This window comes from Eleutherodactylus coqui, chromosome 6 (assembly GCF_035609145.1).
Source record: "Eleutherodactylus coqui strain aEleCoq1 chromosome 6, aEleCoq1.hap1, whole genome shotgun sequence".
NCBI classification, from domain to species: domain Eukaryota; kingdom Metazoa; phylum Chordata; class Amphibia; order Anura; family Eleutherodactylidae; genus Eleutherodactylus; species Eleutherodactylus coqui.
The window spans coordinates 135368268-135390999 of NC_089842.1; the positions used below are offsets into that span (position 1 = coordinate 135368268).

General features: G+C 40.7%; 1 protein-coding gene across 1 annotated transcript in view; it reads right to left on the reverse strand.

The window, feature by feature from the left end:
• Window positions 1-22385, reverse strand: part of LOC136632673 (cytoplasmic phosphatidylinositol transfer protein 1-like) — a 125832-nt gene extending 103447 nt beyond the window's left edge. The window contains exon 1 of the mRNA XM_066607719.1: window positions 22107-22385. Within this exon, the coding sequence (XP_066463816.1) occupies window positions 22107-22154 (48 nt within the window). The 5' untranslated portion in view covers window positions 22155-22385. The remainder of the gene's footprint in view (window positions 1-22106) is intronic.
• Between the last annotated feature and the right edge of the window lie 347 nt (window positions 22386-22732).

The following is a 22732-nucleotide window of genomic DNA, read 5'->3' on the forward strand; positions in this document are numbered from 1 at the left end:
CCTCATTACAATTACACACTCTGACAGTGTCTGATTGGTGCTGACACAGTGACATCATACAGGGAAATACTCAAACAAAGGAAATGGTAATGCCCAGTTGCTAAATTATTTCTACATTTCCAGCAGGAATAACAGAGAAGTGCCTCAATGCACTATGTACTAAGAAAAGATGCTGCAGAATTCTAATATCATGGGAATATAAATATTTACTAAATCTAGAATATCAAGAAGAGATGTAAGCTTCTCTATAATATGTACAATGCATGCCACAAGATGAGCCTTTTTCCTGTATATAATTTCCATAACTTCTTCTATGTTTTTGCATTTTTCCCTTGATATATACATCTTACAGGAAGAATGTCAGGAGAGAGGGTTTAATTAGAGAAACATTAGCGTTGCGTTGTTGATGGTTTAGGGAACATTTTGTAACTTCACGAGGAAAATATGACTAATTACATAGTGGATATAATTAATATTGCTCATGACTGTGAATATAGTAATTTCACTTCATACCATGTAGCTACTTGACACATCTATACATGGCATAGCTACTATTCTGGATACCCTTTACTTGGAAGGCATTTCACAACATGGAAAGTGGAATGGAAAAGAATACCACAACACAGACTGAGATAAAAGGAAAACCCCAGCAGCAAAACCATGAACCTTTCTTCTAAAGTGCATATCTTAAAAGTATACAGTAGCTTCAATGGCATTAATCACTGTCTAGCACTGGGCAATAGCAACCACTGTCACAGTAAATATCCTGAAGCAAAGAGCAGACTAGTAAAGTCACTTCTGTGCCAGACCTTGCCTTGCAGATATCAAATTTGACAGCAAACAGCAACATCCTTGCCTACTGGTTGTGACTGGCATTGCAGCTCAGTTCCACTCAAGTGAATGGGACCCAGCTACAACACCACAGAAAACCTGTGGGCAGGGATGGTACTATTTTTAAAAGAAAGCAGGTAGGTTTTCCTAATCCATGACAATTCCTTTAAAAGGCATTGAATTTAAACAATGAACAGCCCATATGTAGGAACGTGAGTATAAACTTTGTGTTGTCCCAACTTCAGTCTGCTGGTTGAGTTAGAGGAAAAGTAGGGGGGGGTGGGTGCCTGAGGCAGTGTGGCCTCTTATTATCGTCAAGGATGGACAAGAGTTTGAGAAGTGAAAGAAGGACTTAGCATAAGAAGAGAACTGCTTTCAAGTCAGTTCTCGCAGATTAATGTGGGTAATGTAGTCCAATTCAAGGAAAGGTTAAGCTGACCAGACCTCTAGTGTTTTCGGATGCGCAAGCGATTGCAGTAGATGCCAGAAAAGGACTATCAGTCCATCCCTGTATGGCAGAGCAACATACAACACTAAACAGCTGATGAAGAATTGTTTGAGACTGTGTTCACATTTGGCGTGTTTTGCTGCATTTTTGAACTGTATCATGCATTGCTGAAAACTGCACATGGTTTCTAAAAAATGCATGCTGTTTAACAATATATGCGTTTTTTTGCTGCAGTTCAAAAATGACGCAGAAAACACTGAGTGTGAACGCAGCCTGATAACTGTGATTCAAGCAGCACCTAAAGGCAATTTAGACATTTTTTAAAACATTTTTGATGATTTTTTAATTTTTTAAATTTCCCTGTATATGTCTTTTTTTAAAATCCTAATATCTTGCAGTTTTCACTCTAATAATAGGTGTGACATCCTGTTCCCTACAGCAACCTCTTGGGCCATAGACACAGTGGACAGTAGATGACTTATTGACCTTTATAGGAGAGTGTTTGAGTTAGACATGTTTTGTGATCTATGCAGTGGGTATTGTGCAGGAAGGGGAGGAGGTGAGCTGTGACCATTATCTATTGTTAACTAATTACACTGTATGGCGACTTCAGCCATTTTATTAGAGACACCTATCTAGTAATTTGTTGGACCTGCTTTGGCTTTCAAAGCCGCAGTAATTAGTCATAGCACTAACTTGCTCTGAACATTTGACAAAAGGGTTCATAGGTTAATACTGCTTTCTACCAAATTCTGACCTTCCCATCAGTAGGGTGCAACAGAAATCTGGATTCATCTAACCAGGCAATGTTTCTCCACTGCTCAGTAATCCAATTTTTGCGCTCTTTTGACCGACCTAAGATTTGTCTTTGTTTCTGTTAGACAAGAATGGCACTAACACTGCTCATCAGATTGGTCCCAATCAGATTGGTCCCTGCGCTGAGCCAATGAAAGGCAGCAGTCACTCACCCATTCGTGAATTCATGAATCTGTGTGTGAGTGAGAACTGCCTCTGATTGGTCAGGCTGTGACCAATTAGAGGCAGCTCATTCAGCAGGCGGGGATTTTAAATCCCCGGCTACTGAATACTACTCACAGCTGTTCAGAGCAGTTCAGGAGGACTGCCGCCGGCCGCGCTGAACTCCGTCTGCCGGGACCAGGTGAGTATATATATTTTTTTTATTTTTACACATTTCTGGATGAATTGCAGGGAAGGGCTTATATATTTAAGCCCTTCCCGACAATTCATCCTGCGATCGCCGGCAGACCATTGCTTTCAATGGAGCGGGCTGTATTGCCGGCTCCATTGAATTCAATGGGCTAACATCGTTCTGCCGGTACAGGGTGAGTATATATTTTTTTTATTTTTACACATTTCTGGATGAATTGCAGGAAAGGGCTTCTATATTTAAGCCCTTCCCGACAATTCATCCCGCGATCGCCGGCAGCCAATTGCTTTCAATGGAGCCGGCTGTATTGCCGGCTCCATTGAATTCAATGGTCAGTGCTCGTTTAATCGAGACGAGTACCGCGTGGTGCTCGTCTCGAGTAACGAGCATCACTAGCACCCTAATACTCGAACGAGCATCAAGCTCGGACGAGTATGCTCGCTCATCTCTAATAATAAATAATAAATCCCCCCTTCCCGTATTTATAATAATAAATAAATTAATAAATAAACAAAATATATTTGGTATTGCTGTGTCTATAAAATTCCATTCTATCAAAATAATGAATGTTCTATCCTGCATGATGAATGTCATAAAAAAAATGCACTACTCGAGAACTGGCCAGAAGATGGTGGCAGAATTTTTTTTCAAAGACACATTATTTCTTAAGAGTAGTACGGCAAAAGAAAAAAAAAACTATATAAATTTGGTATTATCCTAATTATACTGATCCACAGAAAAAATTTGATTTTCATCACAGTGTGTATGCCATAAAACAAGATCCCCTCCCACAAAGTTGATAAAAGTTAAATATTTTTCCATTTAACTCCTTTTAGAAAGTTTTTAAAGTTTTTCAGTACATTAAATGGTACATTAAATAGTACCATCAAAAAAATACAACTCGTCCCACCAAAAGCAAGCCCACAGACAGCTGCGTAAAATAAAGAAACAAGAAATATTTAAAAAATGGGTGCAGAAACCAAATACCGGGGAAAAAAGGCTGCACCCGTTAAGGATTAAATGTGTCCGTTATCATGTAGTTGCAATAATTTATAACGTCTGAATACATTTTTGATACTGATGTAAATAACAAATCTGTTATGCTGCAATCCCTGCAAGTTGATTACCTTATCACTGCCAACATGTCTAGAGAAACAATTAGAAATAATTTCAAAATGTTTCATCCTGTCATCCGCTATCCAAGTCCGCTAAGAAAACAGAGAAGAAATTACTAAGTAACTGTCAAATTTAGATCACAGGCCTCACCATATGCCAATCACTGCTTTTAACTGAGACGGCAGTCATCATCTTCAATTAGTCATACTCACTTCTGATATAATCCGCTTAAAAGAACACACGCAACGTTTAACGGAGGAGCCTTGCACAAATGATTAGTTTACAAATTGAATTTCAGTATACTATTATTAATCGTTCCAAACTACAATGAATGCAAATAGATCCATGTGTTGGGGATGTATGAATGCTTGATATTCTGTAGTTGTTGTAGAATTTGCTTTTATAATCCACTAGCTGATTACATGGCGTTGCCCATGTATTATTTTTTTTTAGACACAAAAAGAATTTAAATATATATACACTAGCTGATATACTCGGCTTCGCCCGAGTGAATTTGGTACAGGTGTTTACCTGTTTTTTGCCACGTACATTTTATTGAGTCATGGTTTCTTCTGAGGAATCGAGAAATAAAGAATTTAAGCATACAGAGGAGCATTAGATTCTCCTCAGACTGTATGCACTGATGTCCCTCTACAGAATGTGCCACCCCTCCCACTCTCCTCACTTTTTACCCTTAAAGGTAACAGCCCTTTTTATTCAAATTTACCCCCTGATTGGAGGTTGCAACTCTTTCTTAATGTGCATTTAGACACAAAAATGATAGTTCAAAAGATGGCTTTTGAGCGATCTTTTTGCATAATCTACTAATTGGTACTAATGCCAATTAGTACCAGTTAGTAACTTGTGAGCTGCTATTTGAGCTGAATTTATTCAGAGGACCACCAACTGTTCTCTGAGTAAATTCCCTTTGTTCTGTCAGGGAGGCTGACAGCTGAGAACAGCTGAGACAATGTAATTAGCTATTATCAGTGGTCTCCGGGCAGAGCACAGTGTGCGGTCCGTCTTATCAGCTGTTCTGCTGAATAATGGATTTCCTGATGAACTCAGAAAACTCAAAGATGGGCACATTTAAACGCAATGTTTATTACTCAAAAGATGGCTTTTGAGCGAATTATGAGCGAATCATTGTGTTTAAGTGGGCCTTAAGCCTTAAAGGCATGCTCCATCCCTGCAGTCCATGGCCGCTTCCTTATATACTTTACAGCCTTTCCGTACATGCACATAGAGGTCAGTTAGATTCTCTTCATTATATACAATAGAGGAGCATTAGATTCTCCTTAGTATATACACACAGAGGTGAGGTAGATTATCCTCAGTATACAAATCATTTCCCTAGCTTGGAAAAGAACTTTCTCACGTGTTACAGATTTTCACACAGTTTTTCAAGCTTAGAATTAAATATTGAAGTTGTGACCCCATTTACTTTTCCTATTTAGGACCTAAAGAATGCTCGTGTCAAATTTCATGTTTGTATGACACCGGGAAGTTAGAAAATTACTGTTGAGTCGGTCAGTCAGTAAGTGAGGGCTGTCACCTTTATACATATAGACCAGCAGATATACCCCGCCTCACCCGAGTTAATTTGATAGAGGTTTTTACGTGTTGTTTGCATGGAAAATTTTATGAAGTCAAGGTTACTTTGACTTCAGCGGTATAATATATAACAACCAATCACAGTGCAGCTTTCATGTTACCTCAGCGGTATAATATATAACCACCAATCACATCACAGCTTTCATGTTTGTACGTCAAGTTTCATGTTTTTACGACATCGGGAAGTTAGAGAATCAGATTTCGTACATTACACAGGGGCGCCACCTTCATATATATATATATATATATATATATGTGTGTGTGAGTTGAGGGGGAGGGATGGGGCAAGGGTGGGAAGAGGGTTGACAAATCATCTAAAAGGATCAATATTTTTGTTGAATCCATAGTTTTTGGGGTCGCTAGGCTGATTGTTGAGAATCCCAATGATATTTAGGTGCACATTTTACAATATTTGGAAAAATAAATTCCCGTTGCGACAAAATAATAATTTATTACAAAACTTGAATTTTTAGTTTCTCCTGCATGAGCATGAATAAACAAATTATTGGGTGAACCCACCCTTGAACAAGCAACATAAAGTTGCCCGTAAGAGAAACATGGCTATCTCAAATCTACTCTGCAGTACTTGTGTAATATCTTAGTGCATGAGGAGGAGTTTGTTTGTGTAATATATTGGTATATGAGGAGAAGGTCGTCTGTGTAATATCTTACTGCATTAGGAGGAGGTCATCTGTGTAATATTAGTATTTGAGGAGGAGAAAGTTGCCTGTGTAAGATACTATTTGAGGAGCAGGAGGTGTGTGTAATACCAGAGTAATTAAAAATCCAAAACTCACCGACTTCCCCTGTAATTGTTGTTGCCATTAGCAACCAATCACAGCTCAGCTTTCACTTGTTATACTGCTGAGGTAAAATGAAAGCTGTGCTGTGATTGGTTGCTATGGGCAACACGGATTTCCTTTTGGACAGCTTTCATAAGAGGGGGTGCTGGGCTCATTTCTGTGTGGTACATAGTGGCTTAGTGCTGGTGGGAAGCTGTGTGGTAGTTGGAGCAGAGGAGGAGGTAGTCTGTGTAAGATATTATTATCTGAAGAGCGGGAGGTCTGTGCAATATATTAGTATTTTAGGAGGAGGAGGTCATCTGTGTAGTAGATTAGTGTATGATGAGGAGGAGGTCCTCTGAGTTAGATAAGACTGTTAAATAAAAAACATCTGCTCAAGTGCAATTTTGGCATCCCACTCCCCCTCCCCCCTCAGGGGTAGTGGGGCTGTTTTATTCCCTCCGAATCTGTCCCCATGGGACAAGTTATATATGTACAAAGTTTGGTTGAAATTGCTCTAGGCGTTCATGAGGTATGGTGACACATATACACATACATCCTATGTTATGTATATAGATAACAATATAATGGAAGCAGGGGCGTACCTAAAGGCTCAGGGGCCCGAGTGCAAAAGTTCAGCTCGGGCCCCCCACCCCCCGGGCCTCCACCCTACCTCATTTTCCCCCTACCCATATCTAAATCATCCTGCATACAGCTGCAAAACGAATTTCCATACATAAACTAGCCCCTGGGTGTAATCTTTCCACACATGACTCATTTCCTACACTACATGAAAATTAGTTTGCAGTCCCTTACGCAACTCTCACACACAACATTTTTTACCGTTATTAGCGTGGCGTTCCGAGCGCCGTGCTAACCAAGGTAAAATGCTCCTATTGATTTTAACCCTCTCCAATCCACTGTCTGACGTCTAAAGACATTATGATTTAAGGCTGTACAGCTCCGATGTTGGAAGACGTCTGTCGGGGTTCTCTTACTGTATATTGCCAGCCTCTCTGCTGTCAGAGCCTATCCAAAGTGTCACCTCATGCAGTACCGGCTTTAGCCAGCATATAGAGTCATTGTATAACAGCAGAAAAAGAGTAAGCCCCCTAGGAAGGCCAGGATACTAATTGGATTGGAAAGGGTTAATGGGGTTACTCAGACGTGCGCTCAAATGCGGTGCTTCTAACGGCGCAATCTTCAAGAGCTGTCTGTTCTCTTTTTGCGTTTTCATGGTTTTTAACGCACCTACTCAACCATCACAGTGATGAGGTGCATTAAAAAAGCGCTGTCAAACGTTGCACCATTCGTTTAAAAATGCAGTTCAAAATTACGGTAAAAATGCCACGATTTCTATCTGCATATATCTGAATGAATGTGGGAGTGGCCTTAGGGTGTATTCCTGTTTATCATTGTACTCTTGAACCACAATAAAGAAAGACACATTAAAAAAAACTGCATGCAGTATTCAAAGACCACGTACGTTTTTAAGAAACTGCATACACTATTAAAAAGCACATGTTTTTGATGCGCTTTGTAATTGTGTGTAAAGTGTGCAATACATACAGGGAAATGTGTAACTTATACCAGCAGTAGATAGATATGAAAGAGAGATAGATATTAGATAGATGGATGGATGGATGGATGGATAGATAGATAGATAGATAGATAGATAGATAGATGAGAGAGATAAATAGATAGATAGATGAGAGAGATAAATACAGATAGTCCCCGACTTGCGAACATTCGACTTGCGAATTTCGCTAGATACGAACTATCTGTACAGCACAGTATGATGTAATGCTATGGCATTACATCATGCTGTGCAGGGACCGGAGAGGCTTCTATCAAGCCTGATAGAAGCCTGTCCGGTCACATCGCGGTTGCTAGGCAGCCGGGGGCCTTCTGAAAGGCCCTAGGGCTGTCTATGCAGAGCGCCTAGCAAGCCGCGCGCTTGATAGGCACTCTGCATAGGCAGCCCTGGGGTCTTTCAGGAGGTCCCCGGCTGCCTAGCAACCACACAGCGTCCCGCGATCTCATCGTGGGACGCTGTACGGGCCCCCTGAACGTCGGGTGCAGGCTGTTTCTTACAGCGGGCACCCGGCGGCAGCAGTTCCGACGAGCCGCGCCGCTCGTCAGAACTGTTAACACTCTAAATACCGCTGTCAGAGCGGTATTTAAAGTGTTAACAGTTCCGACAAGCGGCGCGGCTCGTCGGAACTGCTGCCGCCGGGTGCCCGCTGTAAGAACAGCCTGCACCCGACGTTGTATGGAGCGGGATCCACCCGCGATCCCGCTCCATACTACTACTTGTTCGACTTGCGAACAAAACGGACTTGCGAACGGGCTCCCGGAACGGAACCTGTTCGCAAGTCGGGGAGTAACTGTAGATATATGAGATAGATAGATATAAGAGAGAGAGAGAGAGAGAGAGAGAGAGAGAGAGAGAGAGAGAGAGAGAGAGAAAGGTATGAGATAGATATGAGAAAGTTAGATAGATAAATAGATATGAGAAAATATAGATATGAGACAGAGAGATATACTGTATATTAGAAAGATAGATATAAGAGAGAGGGAGAAAAAAGTATGAGATAGATATGAGAGAGAGATTTGAGAGAGATAGATATGAGAGATATAGATATGAAAGAGAGATATGAAAGAGAGATAATTATGAGATAGATAGATAGATAGATAGATAGATAGATAGATAGATAGATATGAGATAGATAGATAGATAGATATCAGAGATAGATAGATATGAGATAGATAGATAGATGTGATAGATATGATATAGATAGATATGAGAGATAGATAAATAGATAGAAATAGATATAATAGATATGAGAGAGATAATTATGAGAGATAGATAGATATCAGATAAAGATAAATAGATAGATATGAGAGTAAAGATAGACAGATAATTATGAGAGATAGATTGATAGAAATAGATGGTATTATTGTATCTTGACGCCACCGAAACCTAGGGTGTTGACAGTAGTAACGCCTCTGTCACACCCCTAGCTCCCGATAGGGTCAAGGCAGGAAGGTCCTAGCAGTGTGTGGGTAGATTTGTGCCTGCCCTGCAGGCTTAGGGTGAAGGTTAGTTGTCTTCTTAGGCTTTTACAGTAGTCGCAGTAAATGCTGTCATATTACCGTTGTAACATGGCAGCATTTATATGTAATAAACTAAGCCTCTGTCCTGCCCGGCATTTCAGCCATGCGTCCCACCCGTCCGCCGTCTCACACCTCTGTCTTGGCTGCCGCCTCTCTGCTGCGTCCCGGCAGCCGGCTGACAGCTCCGTGCCAGGGGCCGCCTCTATGCTCCCTGATGGCTACTCCCCCGCTCACTGCTCCCAATGATGCCACAGTCCGCAGGACAGCACTTTGCCTATAAGAGAGGAGGGGTTACACTTGTGGGCTGCTGCCGAAAACCAGATTCCTGTCGCTTTGGCCTCCCTTGTGCCGACCCTGCGCTGCGCTTCTACACTGAGGGGGGTTCTGCCTTTTGGGGAGCCACTGGGGAAGCCACTTGCAGCTGGGCCTGTGCTCCTGCAGCGCTGGCCGATGTATGTCTTTTCTATAAATCCCTTGCAGGACCTTCAGCCGAACAAGGTCTACAGCTAATGACGTACAGGGGGCGTCACCCCCCTGTCAATCTTGGCTCCACCAGGAATTCCTGGTTGGGTCAAGATACAATAATACCGAAATAAATAGATAGATAAAAGGGAGCAGCAGGGAGATGACATCATCATTCCTGCTCCACTCCGTGCCGTGAGTCTGTGTCTGTGCCCCCCCTTTCACCCGCGTCGCTGCTCCTCTTCCCCCACCCTGTCCTCCCTCCGAGTCCTTCCTCCTCCCTTCTCTTCTCGCTCATGCTGTCAGCCGGACTGCACTAATCATGCGGTTGACAGACAGAACGACCTGAATGTGTTTTTGTATATGGCGAAGGGCAGCCTCTCGGCCCCATCAAGCACAGGGGCTGGGTCGCCATTGTGACCCCAGAAACCCCTGATGGTACGCCTATGCATGGCACCATGAATACCTGCACAAATAGGTCCACTGAGCATAAATCAAGGACCTTTCCATCAGATATAAGAGGATTCAGTCCAATCTCTCCAAATATCCAACAAAAAGAAGAGATTTTGACTTGATATATTGGCATCATCAATATTACTACTAGTTCTGCAAGGTGATATCTGCCACTGCTGGCAATATTATAGCAGTGAGACAATTAGTTTACCCTGCCTATAATATCATGAGTATGTAAAGCAAAACCACTGTCTCATTGTGTGGCTATTGCATTGCAGTTCACTTTGCAATCAGATGCTTTAATCTAAATAGGATGTTGCTATGTGAGACAATGCACCCGATACTGCCTTGTAGCGCTAGTCATCTTCAATGCTTAATTTTAAAACAAAATATATGCATTAAAAATACCCAACAATTTCTATATACAAACAAAACAAATAGTTTAGACCACGAGGCCAGTAAGAGGACGATACTAATTATACAAAAGGGAGAGTGTAAATATTAGAAAACAAATTAATTGAGTCGTTTTGCTACGCTACTCACTTTTACTACTACTACTAATAATAATCTTTATGTATATAGCACCAACATATTCTGCAGCGCTTACAAAACAGGGGAGAACAGATACAAAAAACAAAGATACATAAACCACAGTTATATGTAGTAATCGATTGATGGAAACAGTAGGTCCTGTTCCAACGAGCTTACATACTACAAATAGTAGGGTGACACAGAAGGTAAAGGGGCTGGAGATGTGCACAGTATGGTGAGGTGGAGAGTGTCGGATGCTATACACAGACAATGGTCAGTTGAGCCATGTGGTGGCTAAATTGGTGTGACTGCAGGTGCTAGTTGATTACAGCTAGCAGGAATTTGCAGTTGGTAGGACAGGGAGCATGTTATCAGTTGGAGTACAGAGGGGTTTGGTTTAGGGGATATGGTGTGCCTCCCTGAAGAGGTGCGTTTTTAGAGCATGTCTAAAGTTTTGTCTGTTTGGGATTGCCCGGATAGTTTTGGGTAGCACATTCCAGAGGACTGGTGCTACTCTGAAGAAGTCTTGGAGGTGGGAAAGAGAGGTTCGAATTAAAGTACTACATCCTCAGTCAAATCTAGACCACATCTGCCTGGAATGACATGCGGAGTTTAGTAGGCAGAGATAGGTGGTAGGGGTATGGAGAAAGAGAAATCCTACCTTATATTCACCCTACTCTACTCCTGCTTAACAACAGAGTTCTTGCCCTATGCAAGTAGCCTCATAAAACATCTAAATGAAGTCCTAGTAGTTATTGTGGTTAGACATTTCATATAAACAGTGTTTGGCTGAGCACAAAAAATTCTCTAACTTTATACTATACATAATGCCAAAGTTTAATTTCAGACCCTTCAGCGTGCTGCAATCTGCAATACAAAGTCAGAACAAAGCCTCAGACACAGATTTGAACATTGCCTTTGGTGGATAGCGAAATAGCTTTTTGTAGGTCACATCAGTCTATATATGAGACTCAGGTGACTGTTCTATCAATCCTTTGTTTAATATTGGCAATGCAAATAGATGCTGGTTGTGTCTTTTGTGCAGAAAACAAAAGTAATAACCCCAAATGGGCTATCAGTGTGGATGGATGGGCAATTCTGTAGTGGAGTGGGCCAAGGCATTTTTGGGAATAAAAATTTCTATTTTGTGTTGGACAAACTTATGTTACAGTAACTCCATGTACCATATAGTGTTTGATAAACCAGTAAGCTGGTTCTATGTAATTCTACACCAGCAAAAGTGCAAATATTAGTAATAAATAAAATGTAAGAAAAATTATGTAGAGGAAAAGGGCTAAAATGAAAAAAAAGCAAGACTCCATTACTCCCCTGTTGAATGGTGCCGCTACCCCAGCGCAGCTGTCCTAAAGCGTTCGCTCCAGTCCTGGAAGCTCCTGCAGTAGTCGAATGCTGTTTATTTTTCTATGACTGCCATACGGCAGTCAATCATTGACTTTAGCAGTCATGATCTGTTCATGGCAGTATCACTGCACTGGGGGAAGAGGCATTTAACCTGTGCTTATTTTTTTATTTTAGCCCGTTTCAAGTTTTCCTACCTTTTAAGAATTACATTCAAGTCGCATAATTATTCAAAATAAAATAAAAGTTTTAGAGACCGTGTCAGCTAAGTCCTACAAACTAAGCTTATAGGCTCAAAAAAGCTGACCTGCTGAGTCTGAGGACATAGGTCTTATACTTACCTTCATCATTGTTCCCCCCGGGTATCCGTGCTTGAACTGGCCGCTGCAATGCATTCAGCGTTGGCTTTCAGCACTGACACTGGGGGAATGGTAAGGAAGATAAGTATAACATGTACATCCCCAGAATCAGCTTAGTTTATAGGGCTTGAAGTAGCTGACAGATTCCCTTTAAAGCCCCCCCCCCCCCCCCCCCCGGTTTCATTTAAATTATTGACCACGTCTACTGACAGTAAAGCAATGAAAAAAATAATCTTGCTCCAGGTGTTTTAGCATTTTGCCTTTTCACTTTTCAGGTGTCACTCGTTTTAAGGTAAAAGTAGCTTCAGCTGATATAAACAAAACTACAAAGTTAAAGATGGAAGAAGTAGAAGGCTGAACCAGTTATGGTAGATTTAGTCTACAATGCAGATTTTAGCTTTTTTGTGCGTAGAGAACTGGTGGAACCACATTGTGGACAAGGGCTCATTTTTCATCACAACTTACTTCCATATACTGTAGTGTGATGATTTGGACAGTTTGTGAGTTAAATGTTCACAAAGCAAACAAGAAACGTCTTATCATTCCTATCGCTTCACAGCTTAATGGAAATGTGATTATGTCGTTAATACTTATCATCTTACATGGAGGCACCAGACCATTATACTGAATTATACCTTGACTGATGGTATGATAATAATTAACTTTACCTCCAGACAGAAAAAAATCGTAGAGTATAAAAAAACTGAAAAACAAAAGTGTCTGAAACTGTTTACCATCAGATAATGGGCCTCCTTTATTAAAAAAAAAACATTTTAGCTAATTTTTACATAAGAGTATAAATGTAATTTCACAGGGGCGATAAAATTGTGCGATTTTTGTGTGATGCGAGAATGAGTAAAAAAGCAGGTTTATGAAGCCAATACATATTTTGGTGCAGAGCGTTTGATATCACGGGTCATAACCCGTAGTGGGCTCTAAGTGATACCATCTTTCCTGATTGTGGGGTATGATATGCATTTACATCTGGGACATACCACGATCGGGTTATTACTCTAACACTGTATGAGGGTATTTTGGTCCCTGAAGATTATACCTCAGTTGAAAAACGCATTGGACCGTTAGTGTTAGTAGCCAAGTTTAGCCCAAAATATAGTGGGCATTAATAGTGGACCTAATTTGTGCAAGATTACAGGAAAACTTAGTGCCTGGATTTTCTAGTCCAATACATTGTTGGCTGGTACGGCAGACCCCACCAGTGCACTAAAGTCCATTTCCTCTTTTCTCTTTGGCATATTGGCACTATTGCTGAATTATGCATAGGGACCATTGTTCATAACATCGGTCTTTTTTCTGGTTGCTTTATATGTTTGTTCGTACATAGATGGGTGATTTCTCCACTCTTTCCATCTTTTTAGTCAGTATTTAATAAAATTCATTATTTTAGGCGTCTAGTCACTGAAATGGCTGTCACTACTGAGATCACAGAGCTTTGCTTGTAAAAAATGAAAAGGTAATCTGTAAACAAAAGAAGAACATTTCATATACTTTATACCATCTCCTTCTCCTTAGTCTCACAGAGAGTAAGATACATGTAAGCACTGGTGTAACTATAGGGGTTAGGAACCTTAGGGGGCCCATAAGGCCTCTCTTCTCCATATAGGGAGCCCAGTACTATGAATAAAGCATTAAAGTTGGGCCCCCTGTTACAGGTTTTGCATTGGGGCTCAGGAGCTTCAAGTTACGCCTCTGCATTAAGGAGTTTAGAGAAGATGGGGGGCCCCCAGGATAAACTTTTGCATCCGAGCCCATGAGCTTTTAGCTACGCCCCTAAGTATAAGGCTGTGGCTACATGGTGACTTTTCCCACAACACAGCTTGTTCAGCCAAAAGATTGCAGTGTAATCATGACACTGAAACATAATGCAACCCAAACTGATTATTCCACTAATCACTCATCACTACTTATAAGCCTTCTAACATCACGAATAACATAAAATAACATTTAAAAAATGATGCTAAGGTAGAGTAGACATATAGAAAATATTATTTATTAACTATTTTGTATATTATCACTATCCTTCAAGTAGAAAATTTCTCATTTTGAAAAATGCTATTGTTTTCTAAATGTTTTCTAAATTTTGGAATTTTTCTATAAATAAATGTAAAACATTGTTCAAATTCTACCAGAAACAAAAAGTACAATGTGTCATGAAAAACACCTATGAATCACTTGGATGAGTAAAAGAATCCCAAAGTTATTACCACAAATGTGACACATATCAGATTTTAAAATAGGGCTTGGTCTGGAAAGCCGAGGGTGCTTTCAGACGGGATAGAATTATTCTGCACCAAGAGATGGGACTTTCTTTGCCACTGCAGAATTCTGCTACACAATCCATAGGTCTACCTGCGGGTTTTGATGAGGAATGCCAGCAGAATTAATCCATTTTTAATTACAAATCAAGCAATACTTCAATCTATCTGAAAGCACCCCAAAACAGACTTGGTTGGAAAGCAGTTAACGTGGACATTTACGGTTCATTAATCTCCTAATATATCTTTATATTAGCTGGAACTCTTTGTTTCCCACTACTAAGTGTTAAAGCTCTGCACACAGGTATAGAGTTGTCCAAGGATCCATTAGGTCACAAAGACCATAATATAAACAAATGGAATAATGAAAAAAAAGTATTCCTATGTCTATCTATTCCTATTACATATTTGTCATGTTGCCTCCTGATGTTACTTTGGTTCCTTTCTCAGAACATCCACCTAATGTCTTCAGAGCTGGTGAGTCAGGAATGCTATCTTTTCTCCTTAAGGATAGCACCTAGATGGTGAGTGAGTGAAGAGACTTATAAGGCCATTCATGCCCCTCTGGGTAATATGCAAATAAGGAAGATGGAACAATACCTCTGCAGCACCACCTATTGATAAGGCAGCATTCCTGCAAGTCAATGTTAGAATATGAGTTTGCCAAACCCAGTGGGCAAATATAAAGCACATACAGCTTAATTTTACATATCCATTATTTTGTAACACGTATAAAATACTTACAAGTGCTACCTTCTCCATCTAGTACAAATAAACTAAATTATATTTGATTACAATCCTCCAAACAGCTTCCATCTTCCTCCTGCATAGTAGAACATAAAGTGAATGGTGTCATAGCCAGAATTGCTATCTGTTCACTTGTACAAGCTCTACACTTGTAAAAGGACTCCCAAACTGCAGTTAATTTGTACCTGGAACTCCATTCTCACTTACATGAATTACTAAGACATATCTACCACCAATGTTGGCTGCTATGGAAGTCCCTACAGAAAGTGAAGAATAACATTCTTGTAGAATGAGCCGAAGCCAAGTTCTAGTACAGAGTATACATGTGAGTCACAGGGGTCCTATAATTATGATTCATGTAGATTGCTAACTTAATAGTTTTAAGGGTAATTTCAGGGTCTGAGGCTGAAAGTTTTTTTGTTTTTTAAAAAAAATACATTTATTTATAAAAAAAAAAAAAATTAGGGACCACCTTCTCATAGGTGGTCCCTGTGGACAAGATTAGAACTAATAAAAGATTAGATAATCTTTCTGAGACTAATTATAACTCCAGTTGTATACACTAAACGTATCCATAGGCCTCAATTCAGTCAATGGAGGCCGAAAAAGAGTGTCCTTTTGGCCTGCTTCATTCGATATACATTGGTATACCTTCCTTGCTGGAAAGAATAGCATAGCCAATTGTGGAATTATATTCAAAGGCATCCGACAAAGAAATGTATACCACATTGTATACATTTTTTTATTCGAGAACTTATGGGTTACATATGACACTATATGCCAACACACAGACATAATCAGGAAATCTTGTAGACGCAGTGAATACACCGTCAGTAGTATATGTTCTCTCATATATGAGTTTTATTTAGATAAACCCAATAAATCCTTTTAAACCCATAGACCATAGACTATTCATTTTACCCTAGTTCTTGTTACATTACTCCATAGACAAACACTATTAGCAGCATTAACTGACATGTAGTCATTCCTTTGTTTAGGCCACTAATGGATTGACTGTAAGACATTGATTCTAGTCCTTTCGAGAGCACAGATGACTAGTCTACAGTACTGCAACCAGTGATGCATTTCACAATGAGTGCATTAGACCCATTATGTAAGGCAAGTACTTGTGTTTACATTGTTGAAATGGATTTCTCACTTCTCATGGATACAATGTAAGTAGAAATGATTAACCTATATAAACAGGTCAGAATAGAGCGCCCATATAGTAAGTACAGGTATGCTGCAAAGTGTATATGAACATGGAAGCCGGTGGAATAGTGTATCTGCAGGAAATATAAAATGTAGGATTCATAGAGAATGGCCTATAATAATGGCAATATAGTATGTCTTAAATGAGTCATCTGTTTTATATTTTATTGGTGTAAACCTGCTTCACCTTGTGGACTGGATGAGAGGTAACAGAGTATGTAAAAGGATAACAGTGATGCCAGTAGGTGGTTGGTTGATGTTTTAAAAGAACTGAGGCACAGCTAAGATGTAAACACTTTCTCTTAGCATTGTTAAAGGCTGTGACAGTTCTTGAAGAGAAGCCATGTGAAAATGCCAAGTGCTATTTCAGCTTACCAAAAAGTCTGTAATTCGATGAATCATCTTGCTATATCATGAATTTACATTGTCAGATCAAATTGAATAGTCAAGTTACTAATTAGTGCCAATTCAGAAGTTAATTACATTATTAGACTTTAACCTGACATTGTCCATTTTGCAAAGAACCTGAAAAAAGAATTGATGGCAGCAAAACATTTGATTTGATTTATTAATGAATTATACCCCACTATGACTTGGAAGTTCATTAAAGTTTGGGGTCTGGATTTTGGGTTCACCAAATGTTTACTCAGGCTAAGTAAATATATCTGACCTCTTATGTTAGACAGTAATTTATTATAATGCTTTTACCTAGTGAACAGGCACAGAGAAGAAATGCCCCCCAACAATCGCTGGAAAAAAACAGAAACACTCATCCAAGTGCTTTTACTGCTTGCTAGCTGAAGATGAGGTCAATAAAAAGTTTAGATTTGATGCATTTTTAAAGAACAAGTATCCATCTCTGGCGCTGCTCGCTACTTTATTCTTCTGAATAAAAAGTTTAGAGACTGACAGTCTTTCCCACCTCCAAGACTTCTTCAGAGCAGCACCAGTCCTTTGGAACGCGCTACCCAAATCTATCCGGGCAATCCCGACTCACACAACTTCGGGCATGCTCTAAAAATGCACCTCTTCAAGGAGGCAAACTGTATCTCCTAAACCAAACCCCTCTTTACTCCTCCTGATAACATGCTCCCTGTCCTGCTGACTGCAATCCCTGCTAGCCGCAATCAACCATGCCTGCAGTCATACCAATTTAGCCACCATATGGCTTGTCTGACCATTGTCTGTGGGTATAGCATCCCACACTCTCCACCCCGCCATACCGTGCACATCTCCAGTCCCTTTACCTTCTGTATCACCCCATTATTTGTAGTATGTAAGCTCATTGGAGCAGTCCCCAAATCCCTACTGTTTCCATCAATTGATTATTACATATAACAGTAGTTTTTGTATCTTTGTTTTTTGTATCTGTTCTACCTTGTTTTGTAAGCGCTGTGGAATATGTGTACTTTTCTTGCTTTGCTCCAGTGATTGTGGGGGCCTCAGCACCGGGATCCCACTGATCAAAACTTTTGACATGTTCATATGCTACCGTATATTCCGACATATACGGCGACCTTTTAACCCCCAAAAATCTGCTCTGCAGTCGGGGGTCATCTTATACGCCAGGTATACAAAAAAAAAAGTGTAAAAAAAAAAGCAGTACTTACCTCCCCCGGCGTTCTGCAGCACTGCTGCAGGCTGTCGCTCCCTCCTCATCACCGACAGAGCATTGCTTTCTGGATGCGGGGCTTGAAATCCCTGCTTCCAGCAAACTAATGCTGTGATTGGCTAAATCACGCGCTGTCAGCCAATCACAGCGCCGCTGAATGCCTAGGGAGGTGAGTACTGCTTTTTTTTTACACCGTACTCCCAACGTATATGGCGATGGTTGGGGGGTCGTCTTATACGCCCAATTGACTTATACGCCGGAATATACGGTACTTCACAAGTTTTTGGAAAGTACTGCCCACTTTAAATACATATTAATTAAAATGCTGAGAGCAAGCTCTGCTGAGATACTGAATAAATGCCCATTTAGACACAGCGATTATCGCTCAAAATCCATTCAAAAGCCATCTTTTGAGCGTTAATCGTTGTGTGTAACTGCACTGACCTTGTGCAGTTTTCGTTAAGCATTTGCTGATCGTTGTCTTTCAGCATGCTGAAAGACAGCGATCAGCCTTATCAGGAATTCACAGCGGGATACAGTTGATACTATTGTTTCAGCTGTATCCTGCTCCCTAAACACAGGTGAGGGATGAAGAACACAGCTGTCCAGCTGTGTTCTACATCTCCCACTCAGAGCGCTCGGCAGTATAACAGCCGTGTGCTCTAAGCAGAGAACAGCTAAATGCAGAAGACAAGTGGCCCTGCTTGTCTTCTGCATCCCCCCGCTTGGAGCGCTTGGCTGTGTAACAGACGGGTGTCCGAGCAGAGAACAGCTGGATGCAAAAGACAAGTGGCCCTACTTGTCTTATGGATTCCCCGCTCGGAGTGCTCGGCTGTATAACAGCTGGGTGCTCCGAGCAGAGAACAGCTGGATGCAAAAAACAAGCAGCCCCGCTTGTCTTCTGCATCCCCCCACTCGGAGTGCAAGGTGATCACTCAAAAGTCACTCAAAAGACAACTTTTGAGCGATAATCGTTGTGTCTAAATGGGCCTTATGCAAGGAATGCTAGAAGATTTCAGCTCTAAAGTTTGCAGAATTGTGAAGGCAGCTGTGAAACAGTCATGATCTAGAATTAGTACCAGCTAAATAATGTAATTTATTTACAAAGTGCTTAGCTTTCTTTAATAACATAATTCTAAATGTAGAATATAAAATCGAATTCTAAAGTGAATATAACTTTAACCCTTTCCAATCCACTGTCTGACATTTAAAGACATTATGATTTAAGGCTATACAGCTCCGATGTTGGAAGGCGTCCGCCGGGGTTCTCTTACTGTATATTGCCAGCCTCTCTGCTGTTGGAGCCTATGCAACGTGTCACCTCATGCAGTACTGGCTTTAGCCAGCATATAGCGCCGTTGTATAACAGCAGAAAAAGAGTAAGTCCCCCTAGGAAAACCAGGATACATATTGGATTGGAAAGGGTTAAAAAGTCCATTCTATATTTCTATGAAGGCAGGAACACTTTGAGCATCACTTATCATGGAAGAAACAAAAGATGAGGCAGGTGAAAATATAATGTGACTTGTTTTTTCTCAAATGTAAGATATATTTTTTGGGGGGAGGGGGGGCAGTCAATTTTTCCCTGTGGCCCTTAAAGTATCCAGCAATAAAACTCTTGTGTTTGTGGCCAGTTTCAGATAGAAAAATTGTCATATTTCTCATTAGAAGAAGATATTGAGCATTAACATTGTCATAGACATGTAGACATTAGACAAAGATCAGGCTAAATGGGAGTTTTGAACCATTTTAGATGAGCGTCTTACATCAAATGTTCCTGTTTTTGCAGACACAAATACATAAAGATAATCAACTTAAATTTTTATCTCTTGTGTGGAATCTTCATGGTCACAGTTGACCATTACTAATGGAGGACCAATGTTACCTATCTGTCTGGCGCTTTTTACCTAATCTCTCTGGTTAGCTAATTTATTAATAGGTGTTTATCACTGAACATTTTATAAGGTCTTCTCGTGGTACGCCTGGAATAAACTCATTATGGATTACCTTACATTTTTGACTATCGCTATTTAAACTTGAGTCAGAGTCTAACTTGGCTTTCGTAATTAACTAGGCCCAATGGAAGGTTGTAAATACCTGTAATGCTGCAAATAATATGTTGATGTATTTTCTGGATATGAATGAAATCATCAGCCTGATGAAGGATCGATAGAAGACCCGAAAGCTTGTTGTAACATCATGTATTTTTGTTAGCCATTAAAAGGTATCATATCTACAAGATTACGTGGTTTCTCCCACTGAGAACAATCACACAATAAAATCATCTCAAGCATATAGATGTGCTGTCCTGTAATATATTTTTTCTAAGGTTTTTCTAATATCTGAGGAAAGATTCTTAAGGCAACAAATAGAGATGAGCGAACTTACTTGTTTAGGGCATTTTTGCACTTGAGCACCACATTTTTCGAGTAACTGACTACTCGGACGAAAAGATTCGGGGGGCGCCGGGGGGTGGCTTGGTGGAGCGGGGAGTAGCAGTGGGGAACAGGGGGGAGCTCTCTCTCTCCCCCCCCCCCCCCCACTCCCCTCTGCAACCCCCCGCTCACCCCCGGCACTCCCGAATCTTTTCGCCCGAGTAGTCGGTTACTCGGAAAAAGCGGTACTCGAGTGCAAAAACGCCCTAAATGAGTAAGTTCGCTAATCTCTAGCAACAAACTTTGAAACTAATTCATGCAAAAACTATGACTCAACTGTAAGTTCTATGTTTTAGATATTTTTTTTCCTCCACTGACAGTTCTAAAGAAAATGATCTAGGGTCATTCCATGTCAAGTGACCTAATGGTCCCAGCTTGACCCTTTTCAATTTTTGAGAAGAGTGACTTTTATGCAAAATGTCTCTAGTGCCTCAACCAAGCTATACACCAAGCAAAAACTTTGTAGAACTTCATACAGATGGTGTATGACCATTCTGTAAAAATTTCAGTAAAATTGGAAATGGTTGAGCAAGGACTGTCTCCCAAATTAGGCCAGCTGACATGGAATGACCCTCTAGTAGTAAGTTACAGTATTTTAATTCTAACAGCAAGAAGACCAACTTCATTCAACATCTGCAAATTCAAGGATGACTGCAACTAATCCTAATAACCCACTGTCCACGGGGCCAAAGAAGCTGAGATATAGGATTTGTTGTGCTTCGCAATCAAACTCTCATAGCCGAGAGTCCTCTTATTAGAGAGCTGCTGGTCCGGCCACTCTAGAAAAGGACACTCTACAGTATGAGAACCCTGCTAATCAACTCATCACATCTCAGCTTTCTGTAACCATGTGAATAACATGTATTTCCAGGCTTTATGTAGATTTAGTTTTCGATGATCTGCTCAATTGAGCTCTATAGCTAACCATTCTGCCGCAACCTATGAAGAATAGATATTATTGACATGATGCTGTTTATTGGCATTCACTTTCACTCGGAAAGAACAGCAATTGGCATAAAGTTCATTTGCACAGTTTATGGTGGATGGGTGAAGCACATTTTAGATGACAGGTCATGAGTGTTGTGTTAGAGCTCAAGAATTACAAGGATCACAAGCAATGTGTCGAAGGTTGCTGGACTGACTTGACATGTACCTACAAGTTAACGCCAGTGGTGGAACGATAACTATGAGCAGTTCCCATCACACATAAAGATGTTCGCTATACAGTATTTTCTCTAGGGTGAATGCAGACTGGCACAGGCAGTGAGAAAATGCTTTGACGTAGACACACTTGCCTTTTTCAAGTGGAATTTGTGCTATTCAGGCTGCGTATCAAAACACTCTGCCTCGTCAAGGAATATGAAAAGCTGATGGTTACAGTATCAGTGCCCATACTGACCTCCTTATTTGAGGCACTGGAGTATAAAGGACGGAAAGCAGATGTCTCTTGCAGCTCGTTCATACAGTCTATCATTCTATGTCTGCATTAACACTGCAATGAATTAAGCACACACGTTTGGCTTTCGCTGAAAGAGAATACAGTAACCCAAAGCATATGCAGTAGGAGAATAGGATTTCCTAGCTTACCTCGTCCACTGTTAAGGGCATACAGATCCGGTATTCTTTTACCAGCATCCTGGGCCCAGCGTTGGTTCTGTACTCAGGGAAAACTTTGCCAAGCTCTCCGTGTTTCCCTCACCTTGCAGTATGTGCCTTTTCTCAGCAGGGCTTCAGGCACACCTTTACATAAAAGTATAGAACTCCACCTACCACCACACGCACAAAAAATGTTAACTCATTGCTGGCTGAGCGGTGGCTGGGGACACTAAAGTCTCCTGCTAACCTCTACATCTACAGCCTGAAGCAGCTCTGTCAGTGCAGTGTTCTTGTTTTCTCGCTCTGCCTCTCTTTCCTTCTCTCTCTCTCACTTCCCCCTCTCCCCTCTCCGTTTCATCATAATGCCTTCTTTTCCCTTTCCTGATTGATTTTTGACTTCTCCATAAATGTTCATTTTCTCGTGCATTATTTACCAGTGTACACAACATGCAAGCACGCAGTCACTAAAGTATATTAGAGCAGCCAATTTAGCATAGGCCATTTTTATAGAGCACATTTAGACTAATGGCATCTCCGACACTTAATATATATATGTTTAGGCTTCATATCAGCTGGAAAAATAGAAGTGTCATAAAGGGAAGCAACTATGTTATTTC